The 27,032-nt window shown below is 39.8% G+C and overlaps 1 protein-coding gene across 12 annotated transcripts in view; it reads left to right on the forward strand.

Annotated features, from left to right (window-relative positions):
• Positions 1-282: 282 nt before the first annotated feature.
• The window catches only part of Hmga2 (high mobility group AT-hook 2), a 133,021-nt gene continuing 106,271 nt past the window's right edge, over positions 283-27,032 (forward strand). For 3 of the 12 annotated variants that reach the window (XM_029561557.1, XM_029561559.1, XM_029561561.1), the window contains exons 1-3: positions 284-667; positions 3,250-3,336; positions 13,315-13,365. In XM_029561557.1, coding sequence (XP_029417417.1) covers positions 557-667; positions 3,250-3,336; positions 13,315-13,365 — 249 coding nt within the window. In that variant the 5' untranslated portion in view covers positions 284-556. The other 9 variants (XM_029561535.1, XM_029561537.1, XM_029561539.1 and 6 more) reach the window with 9 other exon arrangements.

Raw genomic sequence — 27,032 nt, forward strand, 5'->3', positions numbered from 1 at the left:
AGCGCCTCCTTCTCTCCTCCTCCTCGTCCTCGTCCTCGTCCTCCCCACCTCCTCCTAGTCCTCCTAGTCCTCATCCTCCTCCTCCTCCCCGTCCTCCTCGTTCTCCTCCTCGTCCTCCTCCTCCTCCCCGTCCTCTTCGTCCTCCTCCTCCTCGTCGTCGTCCTCCTCCTCCTCCTCGTCGTCGTCGTCGTCGTCGTCGTCCTCCTCCTCCTCCTCCTCCTCCTCCTCCTCCTCCTCCTCCGTCTCCTGCTCCTCCTCCGTCTCCTGCTCCTAAAATCCTCCTCCTCCTCTCTCCTCTCCTCTCCTCCTCTCTCCTCTCCTCTCCTCTCCTCTTCTCTTCTCTTCTCTTCTCTCTCTTTGGCAGCCGCTGGACGTCCGGTGTGGATGGTGGCAGCGGCGTCAGTCTAAACAGCAGCAGCAGCCGTCGCCTCACGCTCTCTCTCCGTGCCCGGGTCAGCCTCTCCAGTTCTCTTCATCCATTCTCCTGAAAGGTGCAGGGCGGATTCGGGGCGGCCGAGGCGCAGCGGCAGCACCAGCTGTAGCGGCGGGAGGCAGGATGAGCGCACGCGGTGAAGGCGCCGGGCAGCCGTCCACTTCAGCCCAGGGACAACCTGCAGTCCCCGCGCCCCAGAAGCGAGGACGCGGCCGACCCAGGAAGCAGCAGCAAGTCAGTACGCCGGCAGGGAGCTGGCACTTAGCCCACTCCAGATGCCTCTGCCCCGGCCCCGCGACTGCGCGGGGCAACCCATGCGCGGGAGCGCCGCGGCGATCGCCGCACGCTGCGAGCCAGTCCGTGTGTGGGTGGGCGGGAAAGCTTGTCCCCGCGAGTGCGCGGCGCAGTCCCGGGGCGCTCGGGGAGGTGGGGGACCGCCGGCTGCTGCTACGACAAGGCGGGAGGTGGGGTCGCGCCCGGCTAGTCCTCGGACTTTCGCTATTGTGCGCAGCCGGGAGTGGCGCGGTACGGCCGGGGGACTGGAAGCCGCTGGGGTCCCCCAAACCCAAAGGATCGCCAGTGCTTGGGCAGCCGCTCTTGCAGCTGTGCGGGGAGCGAGGTCACCCGCTGGGGATGGGGACGTTCGGACGGGTCGAGACTCCTGAGTCCCTGAGACCCGCGGCTCTTTCTCCCGCCTCTCCCTGCTGCTTGCCGGTTGGAGGTTGGCGCACCGCAGCCGCCTCTCCCGTGCCCTCCCCAAGCTCCATGGCCCAAGGCTCGCGCCTTCGCGACAAAGAACGCGTGGGGACTCGGCTGCCCTGTGCTTTTACCGGATCTTTAAATGCCGTGATGCAGGCGCCAGAGCTAACCCGGAAAAGGGTTCCGGGGGATCCCAGGCTCCCGCGGGACCCGGTTTACACGCTTCGCCTGGGAGCTTTGGAAGGAGTGTCCGAGAGACTGCACGGTAGCTAGGGTCATTTCCCCACCAGGAGTCCCGTACTCCTTTGGCTCCAGGGCCAGCGGCTGGGGGCCGAGAGGGGACGATCGAGGGGCGCCCAGGACCCCGCGGAGTGGAGGGTTTTGTCTGCGGATGCAACCAATTAAGTGTGCAGCCAGCCCTTGCAGAGCTGAGCGCTGCGCCCTGGGCGGGGGGTTGGGGGGGTTCGGTGCAATTTCCAAGCCTAGGCGGGCAGGCTTAGAGCTAGACGCTGCTATTGAGAACATTTAAAACTCCACTTCCTCGGCTTTTAAAACTTCTCATTCGTTCCTTTGCCTTAAATCGCTTCCCTTATAGCAAATAGGACGATTAGAAAATTATCCTAGAGTCCCAAGTTGCCCCCGAGAGTGAGGTGGAAAATAAAGCAATGTTTGCTTGCCAGTGCATTTTAGAAAAACGAGGGGTGTACCTTTTTGAAATCACCAAAGGAAACAAGCCAATCTGGAGGCCTCCAAGTTTTCCCGCTCTGCTCCGGCGACACTTTACACAGCACTGGATCCTGTTTTACACCTCCCAGGAAGTCTCTGCGCCCCCCCCCCCCTTACCACCAGCCACAGCTTTCCCTAATTCTAATCGCACCCCTACCCCAACTTAAAAAAACAAACCAAACAAACAAACAAACAAACAAAAAGAACAAAAAACAACAGACTGAAAGAAAATGCGGCTCCCGGGTTCTGGAGGTGGTTGGAGGTTTTTACCTTTGCGTTAAGGCAGGGTTCACAAAGAAAGGAAAATGTGTTTCGGATGTGTTTGCTCTGGAAGAGCCACTGGCGCCTCTAAGAAACTCCCCATGTTCTCTAATTAGGATGCGAACTTCTATTGATAACTTTCATGAGTTTTAATTAGTCTCATTCAGTCATCCAATCTGAATGAAATGCTAATAGATGATTCAGGGGTTACATATTTAGGGTCTGGAATAGTAATCATCCCAATTTCCTAACCGCTTGAGTATTGGCTGCTTGGCACAGGAGCCATTTAAAGCTTGCGTACCTGGTGGTTGTTTAAATTTGTTCCTCCCAGATTCTTCCATTCTTCTGCCCATTTCCCCTCTTTTAAAGTTTTTTTTTTCCCAGTCCACACCCTACCCCAAGAGTTTTCTTCAAAAGAAAGTTTTAAAGGAAATATGTTTATTTTTGAAAAAATAATAATTAAATTTCGACCGGAGACCATGCTTGTCTCTCCAAAAAGGAAGTTGAAAATTGAAGCAATTATCTAGATAATTCAAGCAAAACCTCCCACCTCAGATTTACTACAAACTTGGAACTTTTAGACGGCATGGAGTTATTCTGAGATGAAAAGCCTTGCCAATCATTCCAGTAATTCACTCAGAATATTGGGACCCTAAACTTAGAATGCAGCTATCTAAAAATGATTACAAGCCATCTTTTCAGTCTGTGTGTCTTTTCAATATGTCTGTGATGTTGGCTTCCATTTCTGTGGTTTGAAATACTATAAGAATTGGTAGTGGTAAGTCAATATTAAATGCTTGTTTCTGTGAATCACCAAATGCATAGCCATGTAAATTCTGTTCCTTAAAACTGTATGAACTTCTGTGCAGAACCTGCAACTTCTTCAGGCTTTGCTATCATTTTGATTTTGAAATAGAATCTAGTTTTCACATGAAAAGTAGTTTCCTCATTGAACACTAGGATTAAAACTCTGGCTATTTTCTCTGTGGACTCTGCACCATCACCCGTCTATGAGTGAACTGCTCCAGCAGCTCTGTTGAGCAGCATGTTCACAAAATACAGCCTAAGAGTTGGGGTCAGTTTCTTTCAGACCATCTTGCCACAACAGCTTTTTTCCCTCCCACAATTAGGAGACAACCTGTGAGCCCTCTCCTAAGAGACCCAGGGGAAGACCTAAAGGCAGCAAAAACAAGAGTCCCTCCAAAGCAGCTCAAAAGGTGAGAATTTTCACGTCAAGCTCTGCTAACTTTCTCAAGGACCTCCCTGTAATTTTCCCATTCTAAATCCATACCTGTGGCAGTGTCTCAGCTGAGTAACCCAAGACAGGGCTTCTCCATTTAACATTACTTAGATGGAAGTTAACCTTTTTTCTAAGTTGATACTTAGCTTAAAAGGGTTCATAATGATACAGTAATTTTAGAAAAAGCCAACAAACGGTGTGAACCTTAAATTGGGGGTGAAAAGTGATATAATTAATATTTGTGCCCATTGTGAAATAGTTCAAAACAAATCAGAGCTATAGATTCTGTCTGGTGATAAAGTTCCTACAGTTTCATATAAAAATAATAGAGATTAATTTCCTCTGCACTTATTTGCATGATGAATACAAACTCCTATTAAACTTAAGTACTTTTCCAAATAGATAATAAAAAATAAATCCAATTATGGGATACTGGAAAAATGTCATGAACTTTATTGCTTTAAATGTAGTGATAACGTGTACTGTTTTATAATAAACCTGCAAGATAGTGTGTCATAGCCACAAAAATATCCTTTCCAAAAAGTATTATGCTCATTGGACAATGAAAAGTTTTTAAAACAAGCGTTTGTCTCATTTAATACATATTTTGGGGCATAATACAACCCAGTCAAGTTTAACATTCAGCGCTGTTAAGAAACTTTTTTAAGCAAAATTTAAAGTGCAGTTTAAAATCTCTTCATGTGTGTATTTGCAAACAGGAAATATCTCAGAGTAAATGCCTGTATAGAAGTGATGAATATAAGTCACTTTTTTGTCTTATAAATAAATTGGAAATCGTTTACATTTTATTTTGTAGGTTTATGTTATAGTTGAAAACACAGGTTCAAAACTTAGAAGTAAATTTCCATGTACCTCTTTAACAGATTTGAATGGATAGCATTTGTGTAAAATGGTTCTATGTTCATCTTCTGGGGATTAATGTTTTGTGTGTATTTTTCTGTAATGGTGACCACATTCTATGTGATGGCTTTCAGTGGGATGCCCTGTCATGGATACTAGTGATATACAAAAGCTACTTAGGAAGTAACTATTTGGCTGTTTTATTTCAACAGTTGATAGAGCAGATTTCTCTACTACTTAAACTTAACTGCATATTAGTTTAGATTGTTGATTCATATTTAATCAATAAACCTTCAAGCATCTCTAAATAACCTTATTATTTAAATGACTATATAATCTGGTATTCTTAATATGAGTACTTTCTGTTTGTTCCATTTTACCAGTTCATAAATGTACTAAGAAGGGACTAACTTTAACAAAGAGTTATTCTGTGTTACAGAAATGTGGAATTTACTTAACTTTGCTCTCAGGAGATAGCAAAGGGATATCTTGTTAGGTGCTAGCAGACATTTAAACTATGACACAATTGCTCTGAAAAGACATAATATTTTTAAAGAAATCTTTAAAGCTAATCATAAATAATTGGAAATTTATTTTGAATAGGTTAGAAATGGTTTACCTTGAGCTAAGAGTATCTTTATAGACAAAAGGGAAGTTGAGACTTGTACCTAATTTACCATATAAAACAAAACAACAACAAAAAGCTTATCCCTTTCCATATACTGTTTGGTTTGCAGTGCCTTTCTGTCATAAGCATCTACAGATGACCCTACTTGGCTGTTTATCTTCCTGCTAATTCTTGTGTATGCATATACTGGTATAACTTCCAAAACACAAGTAGCCCCCCCCAACGAAGACCTCTCTGCTGAAATCTTTCATTCTTCCAGCCATAATTATTTCATATAATTCTGTTTAAAAATTTCCTCTTCTAGTAAAAAGAATGAATACATTTGCCCATAGCATAACTGTTATTTTTCTTCAGTTTTGTAAGTTACATCTCATTTGGGGAAGGTAATACTTTGAAAACTAATGGGGACACTGATAAATCATTCATGGCATGTATAAACTTGTGTTTTCATTTTCAAATCAGTTTTTATTGAGTATGGTCTTTGCCCTAAATGCACATGATTATCAACTATATATTATATTCTAACAAAGCATATATGCTCATTTGATTTTGAAATGCAAATCTTCTTACAAAGAGTTGTGTTGTTCATAACGTGCAAGATGAGAATTCCTTACTAGACTGAGCTGAAGAGAAATGACGTTTCTTCAGTGATTAATAAACTGGGTGTGTTTCTGCACTGTGGAACTCATCACAATGAAAAAAAAAAAGCTGGTAAGTACATGCTAGAAACAAAATCTAAATTCAGAGGAGATGCAGTTACACCAGAGTCCTGATGATGCTATGTGTTTAAAATCTCTTGCTGCTTTGAGCTTCTTTACTAAGTTTATGCTTGGACTTAGCACCTGGCCTTGGGGCATTTGAAAACAAAACTGCTCCTTAGGAAATTAACAGTGTGAAATTTGACAATGCATGTAACTACTAACTTAACCTTTAATTTCAGACTACATTCAATAGAAAATTGATTCATGTATTATGCAAAAGAAAAAATTTATAGAAAAATTTAATTCCATGGATAACCATTGTGGGTCAATTCTAGTCATTCCAGAGAACTCCTCCAATCCAAGTCTTACCTTAATAAAAAGAAATCAAAAGTTAATGTTTTCTGTAGTAAATAATTTATCTGTTGTGTTTTGGTCTCCTCTCGTGGTTGGGTAGAAATACTTTTTTTTTCACACTTCTGATGTTTGGAGAGAGAGGAAGGTCACAAGTCAAATTGATCTTTAAGTTTCAAGACACTCATTTGTTTCTAGGAGGGAGTATTTTTCTGAGGTTGAGTTAAATTTTAATAGAAAGAAAATAAATGCACCAGAAAGATCTCAGGTGTGAGATAAACCTATTTCATAATGCTATAGATTTGCTCAATCCTCCTTCTGACTTTAAGGGTAATGGATAGACCAGAGCAAAGTGCAGAGTCAAAATAACATCTAGATAAAGTATGTATACTTCAAATAACACATTCAGAGTGAGCATATAATTTCTATCTTCATTCACAATTCAAACAAAGCCTGATGTCAGCTGGGTACTCCAAAGACTGAGTCATGTTCCACATTATTGCATTCCTGGAAAAGTGATTGAGTCTTTTCATAAATTTTTAATTATACCAATCATAGGTTATTTTAGGAAGAAAGAAGGAAAGTGGGTCTCACTACAGAGTCTACTTGCTGTATGAAGACAGGATTTTTTTTTTTAGAGTGAGGTAGGAGAACAGAAGAGAGTAACAGAAGGTACCAATAAGTTGATTAAGTCAAAGGAAGATGGCGTTTGGAGTTATGAAGTTCTGACCTGTAGTTTGTACATTACTAGTATGATTTATTATGATTCCTCTGTTTTAATAGGCATGTAAATTCTAGTGTGAGACTTAGGGCCCCATCTGAGTACACAAATGAATGTAATGTAGGGAAGTCCAACTGTTGTCTCCATTATCTTGATATTTTAGATTGAATTGTCTAAACAATAGATTCTTTTTTTTTTTTTAACTCATTTTGCCAGGAAAGACAAAGCCATACTTAATGCATCAGTAAATTCTATCTGGTATCACCTTTAAGTCATCATAGATTATGATACAAATATGGGAGATTCAAATATGTTAGCATTATTACATATGTAATAACTTTGTGCCAGAGGTCCCATAGTTCTAATTCTCTGGAAACTATTATCCCTCTGAACTCTCTCCTTCAAAGCCCCTATTACTTTAGCTGACCTATATCCCTGGCTCATTCTTAATGCAACAGATCATTTTGCTAAGGAGGCTAAACACTCCAGACTGAGATTTTATTGCATTTCAGTTCTTTGCTAGACTATATAAAGAGCATTTCTTAATGCTAGTTAAGTCATTCAAACCTACCTTGTCTTGCTAGTTGACTTTTTGTAGTTTCCAGAGCTCATCTTAGGACCACACAACTTACACAAGGGTAGAAGCTGAATTTCAGTGTCCTCCATGGTGAAGGTTTTAGTTAAGCATCTGTGCTCTGCTAGCCTGGAGAAATAGGTGAGCAGAAAGCCAACGATATTTTATGCTATTGCCTGAATTTATGTTCTGTTTGCTTTATCAAGGACTGCAACCATTCCCTTTTCTTCAGGATGATATAGTAGGTAACTGCTGTAAATGAATGAAGTAATCACTACTAGGGATCAAACCCAGGGTCTTGCACATGCCTGGAAAGTGCTCCCCTACTGAGCTTATCTCAGACCTTTCCTGTGCATTCTTGTATTGTTGCTATTGATTTTTCTGATTACAAAAGGGAAGAGGAGCAATTTAGAGGAGGAAAGTCTCTAATTTTGAAAATGAGAACTCTTCCTATGATTGTCGCCTCGGCTTTTAAAAATATTTTATTATTTTTATTTTATGCATATGAGTGTGTTGCCTGCATGTAGGTGGGTGTACCCATGTTGTGCAATGCTGGTGGAGGTCAGAAGAGGGCCATCTGATCCCCTGGAACTGGAGTTACAGAGGGCTGTTAGGTGCCATGTGGGTCCTAGGAATCAAACCTGGTTCCTTTGCAAGAGTAGCCAATGCTCTTAACTGCTGAGCCATCTCTCTAGCCCCTATGGCCTTGGTTTTAAGTTGGAGTTTATACATACAGAGATAGGTGTGTGCAAAGTAATGTCAAGGAGGACTCACTGTAAGAGCTTCCTTAGGTAAAGTAAGTGTGAACTGTAATGGAGGATGGGATTTGCTTCTGTTTTCTGCTGAAAAGTATATTGTGAATGCAAATTGGCAGCATCTTTTCAAGACTAAATTGGTTGCACTTAAAATTGGGACACCCACAGAGCTGTATTATCAAAATGGTGAAGTGAGAATTCACTCTGTCTTCAGTCCATCTGAGTAGTCCAGTTGATTTCAGTGCAGGTGCATGTTGATTCACACTGTTTATGTTTTTGTAAAGAGCAATTAGAAGACATAATGTAATTTCTCTAGGTTCTGGTTAGGAGTCCATATGCATCAACTCTTCCCAGGCTTCACACACTACTTAGGGACAAGCCAGTTTTAGTCTTACATGGAAATAATACAAGCCACTCTAGCATGCAGCTGTTCTCTTCTAGTTCTTTTCTGTGTTCATGTGCATTGATTTGAAGTAGGAGAACTCCAGCTTACATGCAGCATCCATCATCACACATAGAAAACAAGGGAATGTTTAGAGTGGTAAGACATCAACAGTTATCTAAGGGTCTAAGTTCTACCCTATGGTTAGACTTGAATTCTTGGCTCCCAGCCACTGTTCTTGTCCATGTCTTGATAGGAATCTTGAAAATATTTTGCTTTTAGCTTCTCATTTGATTTTTATCCTAGAAGGTTTTCTTGTCTTCTTTTCTTTTTTCTTTCCTCATCTTCTCTTTTTCATAATTTGCCTATGACAGTTTGATTTTATATATGAGACTATTTCCCCAAAGAAAAGAGCTTTTCTGCCTTGACATCAGGTTGAGTGTAGGTTCCACTACCTGCGAACGTAGGCAAGATTCTTAATTTCCCATGAAGTAGGAAGCCAGGGGAGGAATGACTGGCCTACTTAAATAGAATTATGCTCAGAAAAAGTCACTGTGGAGACCAATAGACTCAGTGGGAATTCTTTTTAAGGGCATTACCTTAAAGTAACAGGAGAAATAAGACATTTTCTCTGGGTACCTGCTCAATACCTGGGTACCTGCAGTTTTGCTGAGTCCTTCACAAATGTATTTGGACCTTTAATCCTTTACTGTGGTCTTCACTCCACAGATGAGAAAACTGTGATTCAAGGTTGTAAACTGTCATATGTCCAATGTTCAACTTTAGTCACTAGTCTCCCCTGGATCTGAATTCAACCCCAACTCTAAAGTTTATATCCTTTCCCCTTCTGGAGACTATCAAGTACTTTGTAAAATAATGGCTACAAAGTTGATTTCTATTAGCTTGAATTACTTGGAATACTGACTACACATGAAATTGTGAGAAATTTTGAGGGTATTGCTCTCCCTAAGATATAAAGGGCTGAGAAATGTGTATCTTCTGCCACTAATACTCAGAGACTTCTGGCTCTTAAATAAGCTGTAAGGTTTGAGGAAGTTTTATTTGTCAAATGAAAGGGCTATAAAGAAATGGTTTTAAAGTTTTATCAAGCTCCCAAATTTTGATGCTAAGAGGTAAACAGAATACACATAGTATAAGCAGCAGTGCTTCTGACTTGCCACGTCCTCTCCCCTCACCACCCTCATTCTTTTTCCTTTCTTTCCTTCTTTCCTTCCTTTCACAAACATGCAGTAAATACCTCTAATGCATCAGTATGAATGTTAATCACTATTTTCAAGTTCAAGGGAGATATTCACTAGGTAAATTTCCTTTCTTTTTTTTTTTTTTTTTTTTTTTTTTAACTTGGATTTTTTGTGGGTGCGGGGGGACCAATTTTTTATTTCCACCTCTTGGGGGGGAGGGGGGCGCGAATTTCTGGCCTCCACATGCATTGCACTATCTGGGTACACTTACGTACATGCCAGCAATACACTCATATGCATAAAATAAAAAAATAAACTGTCTTTTAAAAATTTGAATTTCGTGCCAGATGCAGTGGCACACATTTTTAATTCCAGCTCTTGGGAGGCAGAGGCAGGCAGATCACTGTGGATTCAAGGCCAGCTTGGTTTACATAAGAAGTTTTAGGCCTGCCTAAAGAACTAAAACAAAAACAAAAATTAAAAAAATAAATTATGGAGTATATTTCCAAGCCTAGGGTATACCACACTTCTTGAAAGGAAGAAATACATTTTCCCATTTAGCATTCTCTTGACTTTCATGAACTCACTATTAAACATATTATACAATTTAAGATACAATTCTGAGTTCTAAACTTAAAAACAAACAAACAAACATGCAAATGAAGACAAGAAGGGAGAAAGCACTTTTAACAAGCTGGGAGCTGGGAGTTGTATTTCCAGTGCACCCATGCTGGTAATAGTCTGAAATCTCAGTTCTCACAAATGCAGAATTCTTACTGTCTCTCCCCTTCCTCCTGTAAAAGCAGGAAATACTTAGAACTAGTTATGTCTCATTTCTACATGTGTATGGAGCACAGAGCTAAAATCTGTTGCAGCAAAGGCGAACTAAACAGGCACATCTACAGGACTGCGTGTTGATGCATTAAAACAAGTGCCCTGAATGTTTTGTTTGCCTTCTTTGTAAGACAATGCCCCAAAGAGCATTAAACACAGAAGAAAAAAAAAAAACCACTCTTAAAGCTAGAATTTTCCAATACCTGAGAATCCTGGATCTATTCTGGTTTACAAACTAAAACCCTAACTTGTTTTGCAGCTTCGTGGAGTTTGATCGGAATGATTCAGTAATGTGGGTTTTAAGAAACAACACAAGCCTCCCAGATCGAGGCCACACAGCACAGCTAGCGCGTTTCTTCTAGATGTCCTCTCAGAAGAGGGTTTCAGTTTACAGGGAGCACCAGCCTGTTAGACCAGGGAGCAAGTTTGCTTTTAACAAGTCAGAGTGATAATCATGATCCTGTGCCCTTTAGTTAATGGTGCGAATTTTATTCCTCAATAGGCTTTTTGTAAACTCGGTGCTCATTTAAAAGCTATCTTATTTTCAGAGCTTTCTCTCTCTTTCTTGGAGATATTTGTTTTCTCTGACTTTGAAATACAGTGAAACCCTTTTATGAAAAATCCCTTCTCTTCAATAGATTTCAGATACACCCAGGTCACATCATGGCCCCTAGAATGTAAGAATTATACAGAAAAGCCTCATAGAGCACTGTTAGCTTTAAGGTCAAGAATAGCCTCCCTCAACTCCAAGGACCACCCCAGTTCCCACGAGGAAGGGTTTTTGTGTTCAATTTTCCTATAATTCTTACTGGCCAACTGCGCAACCTTACAGTTGCTTCCATAGATGAACTCAACTGTTTCTTTCTCCCGTGTAACTTTACCCTGCCTCACCATGCACCAACCAGGGATTTCTTAAAAGTGTTCTCCTAAAATTGACAGGTGGGTGTAACGGAGTATTTTTTGCATTGACTCAACCATCTGTGAGATTGGACTGACTTAAAGGAAAACTTTCTTTTTTAGTCTTCTATCTTTTTAGGTATGAAAGGACATTTATAAGCAGCTTGTTTATGTCAACCACTTCCAAGTACCTTGATGCCACCTCAAAGGAGATATCACCATTTTACAGATGGGATCTAATTAAGGGTTCTGGGACCTGTTCAGAGTCATAAAGCTAGCATATTGGACCAGGGCATTGAACCTGTGCTTTCTAGAGCAGAGCACCTTAATCCTCCATCAGACCACTCTGAAAGGCTGTGTGATTTACTGGGCACCCCCGGCTTTCACTTACTTTTATTGTGCTTTTCCAACTAAAGATGAGGCAGCACCACTAACTGACCATAAAGGAATCTTTGGTAGATCCTTGACAAAGCCTGAAACAACTTACAGTCAGGTCTGACAGTTAGCTACAGGTCCTAAGAGACACTAGATTTCTTTTCATTCTGGGAAATGAGTGGAATCAGTGGTCCTGGCAGCGGAGTCTCCTTCTGCATAAAGGGGAGGTAGGCCTGTTAAGAGGGTAACCTCCATCTCTGGAGTGCAACAGAACTGGGTTCAAATTCCAGATCTGTCATCAGTTTTATATATGGCCTTCAGTGAGTTATTCACCTAACCAGTCCATCTAAGATTTAGTTGCTCATCTGCAAAATAAGAAAAATAATTATATTCCTGCTATCAGACTGCTTTAAGGATTAAAATAACACATGTGCCTGACTTAGGCTGGGGAGTTTAAGTGCTTAGTAAATCTGAGATAACATTATACTCATAGAGTTTGGGTTAATTCATAGACTTGCATTTAAACCATGGCTGGATAGCAATGCCAAGTATCTGCAGATGTCTGTCTGTCTATCTGTCTGTCTAGCTCATCATTTACAGCCACCTATTTTTATTAGGTAGTTTGAACAGTGAGGAAAGTTTCATTTGGCAGTATAGAGAGTCTGTATAGACAATATAACATCTCATTTTAGTAACGCTGTACCAAGCACCCACTGTAGGTTTTTTATAGAAGCTGAATGGTGTGTGTGGGTGTGGGTGTACTGATGTATTGATGTGCTTAAGAAATGGAGTAAGGGTGACTTTTAAAGGCCAATTACTTATAAATAATGTTAAAATTTCAATCACAAGGGAACTAAATAATTGATATTAGAAAAATCTGTGAAGCAAAGCAATTCATGTCTCAAGATAGTGGGAAATATAGTCATGTCAAGCTTATGTTGCTACTAATGTCCATTTTTATTAATAGGAATTATTTTCAGGCAGCCATAGTTTCCATTCCATCTCTGGAACAAATATAGATGACTTTTTTGTCAGAGGTTTTGTTTTGTTCTCTCTCTCTCTTTCTCTGTTTTTCTCTCCTTCTGCTTTAGGTGAACTGATAGATGATTGATTTTGGCAAGGAACAGGTAATTAACCATGTAGAAATCGGCAGACATTATTTTTTGTATTGGCGTGCTTATGTATTATTTTCCACATTTGGACTTGCATTTCACCAGCCATGGAGGTAGAACTGCTTCCTAAGTTGGGATCAATATGTCAATAGGAACTTTTGTAACCAGTTGCAACCTGGAAAGAGGATCTTGGTCACTGAAGTTCATTCTCTAAAATACTAATTTGCACAAATTATGGGATGTGGGAATATTTCATTTGTATGAACAGAAGCAAAAGTAAAATAGATTTAACAAAAGCATGATCATGCATTTCAGAGTAGATCACTCCATGGGAGACTTTTATGGTGAGGGGCTGTGTAGATACCTCATTCAGTGAAAAGTGGAGAAGAATATTCTACTAAAAAATTTGGAAGATGAACCATACAAGAGAAGGAGGTTGTCCAAACATTCTGAATACCTCATCTGCAGTCCAGACTGTTCTAACTTGAAGCATATCCCCTGGTACAACACTTAAAAGAATGTCAGGTAGGAAACTATATGACTTCCTTTTTCGTTTTTGCAGAAAGCAGAAGCCACTGGAGAAAAACGGCCAAGAGGCAGACCTAGGAAATGGGTGAGTGATAAGATGGATTTTCATTCTTAAAAGAAAAAAACTGTCTTTTAAAAAAATTGAAATAAAAAAGTTTATTTCATAGATGACATGAATTTGTAACTTCTAGTTTGATGACTCTTTGAAAGGGTTAAGGCATGTGACCTGAGTTCACTTCTTGCTTACCATTCAGCTCTGGAGTTTACTGCCTTCCTTCCCTAAAGGGAACTCCTGTCTCTTATCGACATCAAAGGACTCTCCACATTTCTGCAAAAAGAATAACAACGAGAGGATTTGTTCATGGGTTGAGTAACTAGGGTTAAAGGTATTATGAAACCTTAGAAGTTGATTACAAATGGTGATAAAATTCAAAGGAACTGTGAATGAGATAATTTTCTAATGTTTTCTCTTACTGGTTTCTTCTGTTTCTCTTTTACTTTTTTTTTTTTTTCTTTTGGGCAAGTTTCATTTTCTAGGTGTTTTGGATTTTCTTTCTCACACTGGCCTCCTCAGGAAGCAGGGGTTTAATTTCCAGTGTTGCTGGCAAACCTCAGTTATCACTCTACACAGGGACAACAGACGCATTGGTACCATGCATGTAAGCTTGGCCTCCTAGCCACACAGATCACAGATTTTTGATTCCATAAAGTCAATGGCCTTTGAGAAGCTTTGCCCATTTGACCACTTGAAGCTTGCACTCTTTTATCACCATGTTACTCCTGGTCCATCTTTCCCACTGACAGAGCAGTAAAGTCTCAATAATAAGTGAAGCTGTTTTTCAGTAGGCACCCTCTGGCCCCAGCATTGTCTGTGATGGATTCTTTGGCTCTCAACCTCCAAACCTCTTCCTTAGTTAATTGTTCATGCTCCACCTTTTAAAGTTTCTTTCCTGCCCTGCTGGGTTGTATTTTTCCTGTTAGTTTACCATCCCTTTCTCCTCGAATTCTGCATCACTTTCTATTTATACTTTGGTATTGCCTTTCACTTAATTTATTCATCTTGTAGGTTTTTTTTTTCCTCTGCTCCACATGTGTTAGGATTGGATTTCTTAACACAAGGAAATGGGGATGATCTCCAGATTAAAAACATCTTAGTGTTGCAGTGTAACCTTAAAGTAAAGGCCTTTATTTAGCCTGCTCTCCTGTAACTGAATTCTCTCCCAACTTACCTACATGGCCATCCTTCAGTCTCTGCCACCTTAAATGTGGGGATTGCACTGCCCCTAGGCTGCCTCTTCATTCCATGAATGCTCAGAACTTAGAAAATCTTTCATCCCACCCCAGAACTTCTCCCCAGGTCTCTGTGCCTACCCCCTGGGAACACTCAAAGTCATTGTTTCCACTTTCACTGATGGTAACCCTTCAAATATTCAAGGACAATGAACACAACCATTTGTTCTCTTTTCAAGTACATTATCTCTAGTCCTTTCACACGTACACCCCACCTATACAACAACATTCTTGTTGTTTTCTGAGCACATCTGTTGTTTTTAATCTTTTGAAATGGTAACCCAGAAATAAGTTATATTCCAGGTGCAGATTCTTATACATTGTTATCTACTGATGCTTAATCAACTTCCTAGGAACATAACAGTCTGAAAAAAACAACCACTTTGTTTTGTTCACCTATTTGGGGCTCAAGAGGAGGAACAGACAGCAGAGCAGAAAGCCTTGGCCCTGGATGAGGATGTCTGAAGTCTCTGCTAGAAGGACTATAGCATTTAGCTCTAAAACTCAGGTCTAGATGTGGAGGCTTCTTAAGGTTTGGAGCTTGGATTGATTGGAAGTCTAGTCATGTCTAGGAGTGTCCAGTGCACTACTCACTTGACGTCTTCAGACCAATGGCCTCAAGGGAATCAGCCTTCTTGTCTGCATTCATGGTTGAGCAACAGAAGAGGAACTCCAAAACCTTTCTGGACTTGGTCCTAGAAGTTGAAAAGTGCCATTGCTATTCTGTGCTGGTTGGAGCACAATGTTGGCTAAATTGCTAGAGGCAAAGAGACCAAATCCAGGTCTGCTATTTCCCAATGGTTGGAACTCTGAAAGGATACCCTGTCCTACTGACTAATCAACAAGAAAAACCTATATACTCTTTCTAATAAGGAACATAAGAAGCAATAGGTGAGATCTTTGAAGTCATAGGATTAATGTAGCTGAAATGAACTAGATTATAAGCAAAATAGAGTGAAAGTTAACCAGTTAATACGGTCTGCCAAGTAACTGCTTTTCACCCCTCCTACTTCTGGGCTGCCCTATAATGTTCTCCAGTTAATCTTCACAGGTCTCCTCAAAAGCTTTCTGGTTAGTGAATTGATTACAACCCACTTCAGTGCTTTGGAGCCCTCCAATCAATACCCGCTACCTCTGTGACTCAAACCACTGTTTCTACCAACGTAGTGTAAAATATAGAGCAATGACAGGGTCTGTATGCTTTTACTCAAGTAATTGTTCCTTATTTGGGGGATGCCTGGATTCTTCATGCTAGGTAAGAAGTACGTGGGCAGCATCTACTGTGGAGATCCCGGCCTTCCTGGGAAGAACTGGGCCATCCTCACTGACTCTCTTGGTTTCTAATTTTTATTGGCTGTGAGAGTGGAAAATTTTGTGTGGTGAATTGTTACAAGTCCCTGATTTGGTCCCCAAAGAAGAGTTGCTCTACTTAAAAGAGGAAATAAAAGGAAATTGCATATTTTTTTCTAGACAACGTGTTTCCTCTTTGCTTGTATATCTTCTGTTGGTGGATGCATAGTCAATCACAGCAAGACATTCTGTTCAATGGCATTCTTTGTTGGAAAGCTTGTATGAAGAAATAAATCACTGAACTTTCCATAGGAAATGGGCTTGATCTTTATAGTAAGTTTAGTTCCTTCCAACAGTGACGTTCCCTGATTTCCTTGATGGAGATATATCTTTGAACTGACTGGATTTACTTGACATATGGTTTAGAGACCAAATTGTTCCCTTTATTCTTATAAGTTGCATTGTTTTAAAGCTCTTTTGTTTTTAAAAGGATATATCCAATATATCATAAAGATCCATGCAAGCTGCCTGGAAAAGAATATCTGTAGATGGAACTGGGGTCAGTAGTTGGGTATTTTAATCAAAATTGTGTAGTTCTAGCAGAGACCCCTGCATCAGTCCTGCTACTGCATTGGCAGCTCCAGTGAGTCCAGGAGTATGTTAAATAGGTTTGGTTAGACTCCTTCACTCTTCAGTATTTCTTTGGTCTTTTCTCCCTCTGGTTTGACTGGATTTCAGACCTATTATTTTGATGGGATTTTTCTGGGTTTGTTGTGTATGTTCACATGCAAGAAAGAAGAAAGAAAAGAGTCTCATTTTCCTGCTGGGTTCTCACTGTTAGGAGCCCAGGATTGGGGTTCAGGTGGCTTGGGTTCAAATTCTGACCCAGTGCTCAGCTATGTCATCTTGAGCAAATTATATGACCATCTCAAGGCCCTGTTTCTTATCTGGAAAAGGTAGATTTCTCCTGGAATTCTTTTGAGCATTGAACGAGAGAGTGTATGCAAAAGCTCAGTATAACTATACGTGGCATATAGTGCTGGGTAAATGTTAGAAATTATGGATAACTCCATGGTACACTTTCACCTTGTTGTCAACTATAGCCTGTGCTGTAATTATCTACAGCCACAAGTACTTACATATGAAGTGACAGTCAAACACCACACATTAAGTTCTCCTGCTGATGCCATGCTTTCCTTATATCTATGTTGAATATTATCAAGTTTAAGAACTGCTTATCGGGGACTGGAGAGATGGTTCAGTGGTTAAAAGCACCGGCTGCTCTTATAGAGGACATGGGTTCAGTTCCCAGTACCCACATGGTAGCTGACCATGGTCTGTAACTCCAGTTTGAGGGAATCCAACACCCTCTTCTGGCTTCTGTGGGCATTGCATGCATGTGGTGCCCTTATGTACATGTAGGCATCATACTCATACACATAAAATAAAAATAAGTACACATTTTAAAAATAATTGCGTATCAATGATACTAAAGTACGTTTTATATCTGTTCACATAAGGAGGAAATTCTACATTGATCCTAAAAGCCTTTCTCCTAATGGTAGAATTGTGTATTGTCTTATTTAAATTGAAAATTTAAGGCTGTTGGCCTTAATGTGAACTTACAGAGATGTGCTGGTTCTCAGAACTTCTGGACCATTTCAGAAGCCAGTCCTCCTGTCTGCTGCATTCAGCAGCAGACATGTCTCTGTATGTCTCCATTTGCCTTGAAAAGGAGCTCATCACATAACTGGTATAGTGATGGAAAATGTACAGATAAGGCTTTAGAGTGCGGCACGCAGGCTCAGGAGTACAACGAGGTAATAAGATGTTCGCCGTACTCGTGAAGTGCTTCATCCAGATGGTGCTTAGGAAGAACACTAGATGAAAAGAGCAGAACCAGACAGCCAAGAGCAGACTGGTGACAGCAAGCAGTGCTTTTAGGTGCTTTGTTTTCAGAGCGTTTTCAGCAGAAGGGAAACACGCCTAGAATGAATTAACGGTTTTTTTAAAAAGAAAAAGAATTACTATTTTGGAGATTCTGAAATTGACCTACAAATTGACCCAAGGACCAGATGCTAAAACATTGGTCACTAGAAAGTTACTAGCAGTCCCAGCTGTTTCCTTGGCTGTTGGTGTTATTTCTTCAATAATGGGATGTATGCGGATGTTAAGTTAAAAATACACATTTCCATTTCACCTCTTCTCTAAGGGCTGTCACTTTTATTAAAGAGCTTGTGATACACAGGAAAGTGACATGATTTTGATTGTTAGTCAAACGTGAGGAATCTAGATTGGACAAAAAGGGTTTTTTGTTTTTCCTACTTTGTAGAATCTAGAAATTTAAGTGATAATTTGAGAATCGAGTAGGCAAAGCTAACTCAGAATAAAATTGACTCTAATCAGACTGACTGAAACTCTGTTTTCTTCTAATGATTCCAAGCATTCCCACATTGAAGAACCTGGAAATCTAATGTTAAAGTAAAGCAATGGATTGGTTTTCAATTTCTTTTCCTCTCCAGATATTTGCTACTTTTTGCAAAATGTGTAGCCATTTGTAATATTAACATTTCCCTTGTTTAAACTGAAATATAACTTCACTGTTTAGAAAGAGATATCCAATAATTCAGATTGTCTTAATTTTGGTCTGGGGTGAGAGGGAGAAGAAATGATTTTAGTATAACAATAAAAAAATGATAGATGGAGTGTATAAAGGTGAAACCATTTTCTCTTAAAAACTTGTAATAATAACATGCTTTATAAAACAGCAGAAATACCATGTTTCCCAGCACTCTCCTGGGCATATACCCAGGGGACTCCATATCCTATGACAGAGATATTTGCATATCCATGTTTATTACGCCTCTATTTATGATAGCAAGGAAGTGGAATCAACCCAAATACCCATCAATAAGTGAATGAATAATTAAAATATAATATATATGTGAAATGGAATATTATTAATCTATAAAGAAAAATGAAATAATTAAACCCACAGGGAAATGAATGGATTTTTGGAAAGTATAATATTGCAAGGTAACACAAACTCAGAAAAAAAAGTTCTTCCAGCTCCTAGCCTATAATGTATTCACGCATATTGTAACCAGGTAGAAATGTGGTCATAGTGTAAAATTTAGAAAGGGGACCAAGAGTGGATGTCGAGGTGTCGGAGGAAGTCGGAATACAGACAGAAGGACACACATCATGAAAGAGGAGACAGAGCTCATTTCTTTTGCTAGTTTCAACTCTGCCACAACTTTTGTATGTGTGGTGGATAAATGATAAAAATGTAATTGCCTGTGAAAGTGTGAAACCGTAAGCAAAGCTCCACAGCTTCAGAATGGCCATTCCAACTGCACAGAAGTTCACTGAGAAGGATAGTCCAAGCCTGAGCAAGAGTTTGAGTGGTTACGTTAATCTAGCTGTGTGATGTTTTTATTTATGAGTTCATTGCAATAAAGTGATTTTATTTAATAATAATAACAACAATAATAATAATAATAAAGAACAGAAAGCGCCATCTTTAAAGTAAATGTATTTTACGTATACCTAGTCATTAAAATACAAATTTCATTTTTTTCAACTTTAAAAAAATTATTGAGAATTTTATGCATGTGTATAAGGTGTTTTGATCAAATCCATGCATGCCCACTCCCTCCCCTCCAACTCCTCCCATATCTCCCCATCACTTTTTTCTGACAACTTCATGTACTCTTTCTTTCTTTTTTTAATGGGGCTTTTTGCTACTCTAACATTCCCCCCTCTGAAGAGGTAACCCTATAATCTTTTAGGGATTAGATAAAAGCTCCCAAATACTTTTGACATAAAATACAAATTTCTAATACACATAGTGCATTATTGATAAGTAATATTTTCTAAAATCATCTGTCTCTTTGCTACATTTGCTATATTTTCTGCTGTGGAGAATTTTCCAAACCCCAACAGAACCCTAAGGGGGAAAAGATGGCATAAGCTTGTTTTGTTTTAGTTCACTAAAATTGTCATTTACAATTTCAAGATGAGGGACTGGAGAGATGGCTCAGCGATTAAGGGCACTGACTGCTCTTGCAGAGGACCTGGGTTCAATTCCCAGAACCCACATGGTGGCTACAAACCGTCCTTGACTCCAGTTCCAGGGGAATCCAACACCCTCTTCTGACCTCCACAGCATTGCACAGCATGGGTGTACCCACATACATGCAGGCAATACACTCATACACATAAAATAAAAATAAAAAATATATATTTTAAAAAACTGCAAGATGAAAAGTTCCACAGATCAATAATGGCATTTGCTCATCTGTGTTTTGATTCAAGATTAATCTCTTGATTACTATTGAAGTGCTAGTTAAAATTATTGTGCCAAATGAAAATTTTAAGAGTTTGACAATCTGCCATTTTGGGTCATCTATGCAGCTTGGCATGGCCAATGTCCTAGACTCCAGCCATTCCCAATTATAAGGGCATTGAACACTGAGGGGTGTTGTGCCAATCCATAAAGTGCCTGGTGAGCTTATTAAACTATAATCAAGGGAGCACATACTTCCTCCTCTATGGTGGACTAGTGAATTGTAGACAGGAGGCAGTTAAGACACACACATGCCCTGCTTCTTTAGACAGCATCATCAACCCTGGCTGAGACTGTTAGCTCATTATCACTTTGAGTGATGGATACTGTGGAATTCAGTCATCATTTAATATAAATTAATATACGTAAGGCATCTTATACAATGTACTCTCCACACCTCCATGCACATATTTACTATTCTTAGATGCATGTGATTGTGGAGGGTAACAAATATTTAAAGTAGAAACCTTCATATTGTATATAAACAGAATCAATATGATGCTTTTTTTGTTGTGGTTGTTTTTCTTTTGAGTTGACATCTCAACTCAAAGCGCACAGAGATCCACAGGTGCCTCTGCCTCCTGAGTGCTGAGATTAAAGTTCTGTGCCACCAGGCTTGGCCATGACACTTATTTTTTGCTCAGAAAATAGGAAAAACTCTTACTGTGTTGTAAGAGAACATTTTTGTTCTATTTTTAAAGGTGAAGTCTGTTTTTTATTTTTATGTTTTCATTTTATGAGTATGGGTGTATTGCCTGCATGTATGTAAGTACACCCATGTCATACAATGCCTGCAGAGGAAAGAGGAGGCTGTTGGATCCCCCGGAACTGGAGTTACTGGATGGTTGTTAGCTGCCATGTGGGTGCTGGGATTCAAATCCTTGTCTTCTCTAAGAACAGCCAGTGTTCTTAACCACTGAACCGTCTCTCTAGCCCTGGTGGATCTGATTTTTTGTTTGTTTGTTTGTTTGTTTGTTTGTTGTCTTTTTTGAGACAGGGTCTCCCTGTAGCCCCGGCTGTCCTGGAACTCGCTATGTAGACCAGGCCAACCTTGAACTCATAGAGATCCCCCTGCCTCTGCCTCCCAAGAGCTGGGATTAAAGGCTTGAGCCACCACACCCAGCGGGATCTGATTTTTAAGTTTATTTTTTTAAATCAGTAGTTCTAAATTATAAACTCTTCAATAGATGACATAAATAATACAACATTTTACATCATTAAATCAACCTTCCCCCATCAATTCCAGTCTGAAACAAGAACCTCTGCATTTCATGAGCTTAATTCCTCTGGCAGGTTGTTTGATTTACTCATGCACTTTCTCACTTTTAGGGACCTGATAGGAACATTGTCTGTGAATAACACCGCCATGCATTACTGGGTGTAAAACATAACGCCCTCTGTGCTATAGCCAGCTCCTTCAGCTCCATCATCCAGGGACTGAAGAGTGAGTTTGTAGACAATGAAGCTCTTTGCTTAACAATCAAAAAAGATCCTTTTGGCATCATAAGGCAGCAAAGACCCTTCTTTGCTTGCTTTCCCTGCCCTTTGGCCATGTTACTGCTCATTAGCACCTCACCAGATAGGGCTGGGGGAGAAGAGGTAGGAATAGCAGTAAGCTCTGGTCAAAGTCTTCAGGGGAATGAGATAGGGCAGCATGGCCAACAAAAGATTTTCACATTATTTGGATTTTCTGTGTCCCAAACTCCGTCCTCCAGAATAGCTGGTACAACAATCACACTGAAAAACTTCAGGTTTTCACACATTGTTTCCTTTCTCATAATAAATATGGTTTTTATATGTTATATAGAAAGTTCCTTTTTAAATATTTTATTTATTATTTTTATTTTATGTGTATGAGTGTTATGCCTGCATGTAGGTAAATGCACCCGTGTCATGCAATGCCCACGGAGGACAGAAGAAGTTGTTAGATCCCCTGGAACTGGAGTTACGGACAGTTGTTAGCTGCCATGTGGGTGCTGGATTCAAACCCGGGTCTTCTGCAAGAACAGTGTTCTTAACCACTGAGCCATCTCTCCAGTCCCAGGAAGTTCTTTTTTAAGATGCTATAGTGAATGAAATTCTCCTTTAGAAAATATTTCTGTACTATTGATGAATGACTGCAGATTATTCTTGATCCAAGCAAGGTTTTTAAAAAAATAATTTATTGAGAATTTTATACATGCATATAAGGTGTTTTGATCAAATCCACGCCCACTCCCTCCCCTCCAACTCCTCCCATATCTCCCCATCACTTTTTTTTTTCTGATAACTTCATGTACTCTTTCCTCTTCTTTAATTTATTATTTTTTAAGGGGTTTTTGGCCACTCTAACATCCACCCCCCTCGGAAGAGGTAATCCTAAAATCTTTTAAGGATTATTTAAAAGCTGCCAAATATTTTAGACTTTTTTGGCCTTTGGAATGGAGTATGTTGCTAAGAGGCCCAAGGACATTGTGAGTTTTAGCCAAGAAACTGGCTACTTTTCTTTGGAGTCTTTTTACCTTAACTGCCTAGTGAATTCCTACCTCCTATTCTTATCACACCATCCTCTAAGTAGGATACCCAAACTGCCAATAGGGAATAGAGACTCAGACCACTCTGGCTTCTTCCATGTTGAACAGGGATGCAGGGTGAGGCAATTGGAGTACCTCTTCAGTGGGTCTATCTAAAAGACTCCCAAATTGTATAAGTCTTATCTCTAGAGGAAAAAGAAAGTCCTTGAATTGTGAATAGGAGATATGAAGGAGAAGTAAAGGAAGAGTAATTAGCATTACAAGTTCTAGACAGGGAACTAGAAAAAAGTCAGAACAGGGCAATTTTCAAATGTTCATATGAGAGTCCATTGGAATTTCTTGACAAGGGCTTCTGGAAGCATCCCTCTATTGGGATACACCTCATTTTTCTCTTGTCTTCTAAGGCTGGACTCTAGAATGATGGATTCAGAATTTGCTTTCAGATATTTTGATAGCTATTGGAGTGGTTAGAATCAGAGTCAGTTCCCTCTCAAAGGCTTCTAGATTGGGGTGGGGGGGGAACAAATTTATCCATTATTTTAGAACAATAGCTGGTTGTCTCCCTTATCTAGAGGTGGGCACTACAGTATTGGAGACCAAGATTTGAAGTCTTACATCTGAGCAGCACTTTCTGGTTAGAATCAAAATCATCAATGAGAAATAATTGTCTAAATAACTTTTTATATAGACTTAAGCCTAATGTCTGGGAAGTGTAATCCCTTGAGCTCTTAAAGAAGTATACTAACGACTTTACTCTTTGGTTATACTTTCCTTTTGGGTGTTTAAGACCATACAGTTGGCCCCAATAAACCAATTTATTTTTACTCTTAAGGTAACGGTTTGAGGATCTGTTCCTCGGGTGTCACATGGGCTTGAGAGGAGCCCCTATCTCCTTTCTTTTACCAGTTCCATCTATGTGAAGATAAGTCAAAGGTCCTGCTTGGCCATGGCCAGCTTTGTTCAAGTCCATCGACACTTGTTCAAGTCCATCTGGTGGGTTCTCCATGACCTCCTTGATCAAGAGGACAGGTGACTCAGCACAGTTACAGGACATTTTGAGAGATGCTCCATAGTCCCCTGGAACTTAGTTGACTTTAGAGGTCAAGGAGCAAAAACTGTCCTTTATGTCCCTCTGAACAACAGGCAAGGGGCAAAAACTGCCCTTTAAGTCCTCCTGACCACATTAGTATAGGCCTCAAACTACGGCTGTTAAACATCCAATAAGGTTAGTTCCACCAGTCTGATACTTTTAATTATCATGTGCTATGTAGATAAGACTTGGGTAAAAAAAACAAATATTCTCAGATAAACTTTGACTAGATATATATTTTGTTCCTTAAACTAGTTGACTAAACTATGACCATAGACATTTTAAGATTATGTGTATATTATTTTTGTCTTATTCTTTATATATCATAACAAACCTACATGGACCTTCATCACTTGTTTAGGCTTTCTCATTTTTTCCTGTCTATTTTGGAAAACATCTCCATTCCCATATCCCAAGCAAGTTTTTTTTTTTGTCCATGTTTAAATTCAAAAGAACTGCATTAAGTCCACTATTTCATTAGATTCAGGTTGTGAATGATAGTTCTTTAAATTTGGGTAAAGGAAAACTGCCTTATGATGCCAAAAGGATCTTTTTTGATTGTTAAAATTGTTAAAAATCGTTCATGCCTTAACACTGAAGTAAATTTGATGGAGGAAAATTTCATAAAAAGCTATGCCCAAAAGAGATGCACTTTCAGCATACTCACCCAGAAAATGAGGTTGAATACAGCATCGTGCAGAAGACAGTCTGCACTGTGATAGAGGTTGCTTAAACTCTCATTTGTTTCCTCCTTTGCTTACTCACTCGCCTCTTGCTTGGATGGACTACTTAATCCCCAGGGCTCCAATTTGGAGACTCTGGGATTATGTGATTTCTTTCTTCAAAAAATGTTGCTGAAGTCTTCGGACAGTTCTATGGGTCAAGCCTGTGTTAGGTCGTGGCGAGGTAGGGGTCAACAGAGTAGATGGGAACTGGTATAGCCTGGGGAATCTGAAAAGGAAAGTTGTAATTTGAACTGACCGCTCTGCAGTGTTGTGAATCTGCAGTATGTGGTGCCAGGACTGTATTCTCCTACTGTGTACACACCAGTACTCAGAACAATAACAAATGTATATAATTTGATTTATCAAAACTTGAGCCAGATTTCCTCTAGTTAACATGGGCTTGGGAATATGGTTATTAAATGATCAGTTATAAACCCCAAGGAGAAGAAGAAGAAAAGAATCAGAAAGGTCAGCATAAGACATTATCTGAATATACATTGGTCTCAGTTTTTTATTTACTCATGCTAAATATAATTTGTGAAATAAATTTTAAGTCCATTTTAAGGGGTTTCTTGTCTTAAGGAAACTTAATTGTATATTTTAATATTTCTAAATAGTACTGTCTTGTGTATTTAAAAATGAGTCTTTGAGGGTAGAAGACATATCATATTTATCTTCTTATCCTCAGCACTGGAGACACAGGGGAGAATTGAGCAGAGCGATTAAGAGCTCAGACTGCCTGGGTTCAAATATCCACGTAATCAAGGCCAGCTAGTCACTGTCACAACCCCCAGTTTCCTATGTGCAAGGTGAAGGATAATAGTTCTCATAGGATTGTTTTGAAGAGTCAAGAGAGAAGCCATCAAAAATTTTGCTTAACAGAATTGCTTGTGATACATAATAGTTCTTGCTGTTAGAACTACTTCAGGCCGATAGAAGCATTTAAGAAATGTTTAATGAACAGAACATCAGTTTTTGTAGTATATATAAAGTGTGGTCTTTCAAGTTTCATACTCCAGTAGTGAATGAAGATTGAAATTGCATTCTTTGGCTTTTTTTTTCTTTTAAATCTGAGTGTTTTCAAAGAGATTGTGCTACATTTAAAAATGTAGCCTATAGGCATTTAAACATCGCTTTCAAATAATTTCAAATTCTTGGCTACATCTTCCCACTTAATAAGTCAGTGGCTACCTTCTATCTCACAGGCCCCAAAGGGATTTTGGCTGATTTGCCTATGTTGATGATTCCTTCTCTTCACTTCTGGGAATGGTGTTCTGCTTCCCAGAATAGATCCCAGTGTGGTTCCTCAAAAGCACCTTTGGCACAACTTTGGATCTTCACAAAATAGAAGAATGCTGTGCTGGCTAAGCCTCATAAAATAATTTTCTAAGGTAGCTTTTCATATTTTTGACGGAAACTCGTTCTAATGACCTATTTGTTTTCTAGTCCCTTGCTTTTAATTTTTACAACTAATGTGAAAATGAAGAAAATGTGAAATCAGTTAGTAATGCCATTTATTATTTTTGACATCTTTCAAGGGTATTTTGCAGCACTTACAGTTACTCGTGGCGACAGGTATGCTACACTGAGGAGTGGGAAGAGACTAGGCCAGTTACCACAGGCAGAAGTGCAGCCCAGCATAGGTTGGAACGCTGCCTAACTTAGTTAATAAGTTGAAGCATTGGCATTACCAATGAAGGAAGTGTAGGTTGGCCAGTGTTCTCAGCCAACCCAGATGCCTTCATCCCTCAGGAAGCAGCCCCTGACAGCAAGCTCCAAAGCCCAGGGAGTGAGAAAAACAGCTGTATGGAGGAACCTGGAATTTTAAGGGTAGAGTTGATGGTCCTGCAAGTGTCCTGTTTCTCATTCCCTGTTCCAAATGGTTCCGTGGTCAGAGGAGGCATCCATCACCCAGGCTAAATGCTGATCCTGGGCCATCATTTCCTTATTCTTTATGCATGTTTGTTGTTGTTATTGTTCTACCATTGTTCTCTGATGTTATCCAACTTCAATGTTCATTAAATTCTGTAATGGAAATTTGATGATGCATTTGTATGCCTGCGTCCACTCTCAGGTCTGGGTTAAGCTGGGAATGCCTGAACATGCTATCTCTGGGGTACTCCCTTCTTTAGAGAGACTGGCACTTGTGACACTGGATGTGTGCTTTAGGGATTTTGAGGAAAGGGTGAAAAGGCTATATGCCTGATGATGCTGTCCGTTCTGCCTAAGTACAGCTGGACTCAATCCTTTATTCCTTTTTCGTGTCTTAGAACCCAAAATGTTCCATATATATGGGATAAAAATGGTCTCATTCCCAGTCCTTAAAGCTGTCCCTGTAATTCCTTACATAACAGCATTATAGAGTTTAGCACTGTTCCATGTAGATTTTTCCATTTACAGAGCAAATCCAGTGGTCTTTTCCACTAATTCTCTTCTTCCAGTGCTAGTTGTGTGTGTGTGTGTGTGTGTGTGTGTGTGTGTGTGAGAGAGAGAGAG

Source organism: Nannospalax galili, unplaced genomic scaffold (genome assembly GCF_000622305.1).
Source record: "Nannospalax galili isolate Female #2095 unplaced genomic scaffold, S.galili_v1.0 scaffold110, whole genome shotgun sequence".
NCBI lineage: Eukaryota > Metazoa > Chordata > Mammalia > Rodentia > Spalacidae > Nannospalax > Nannospalax galili.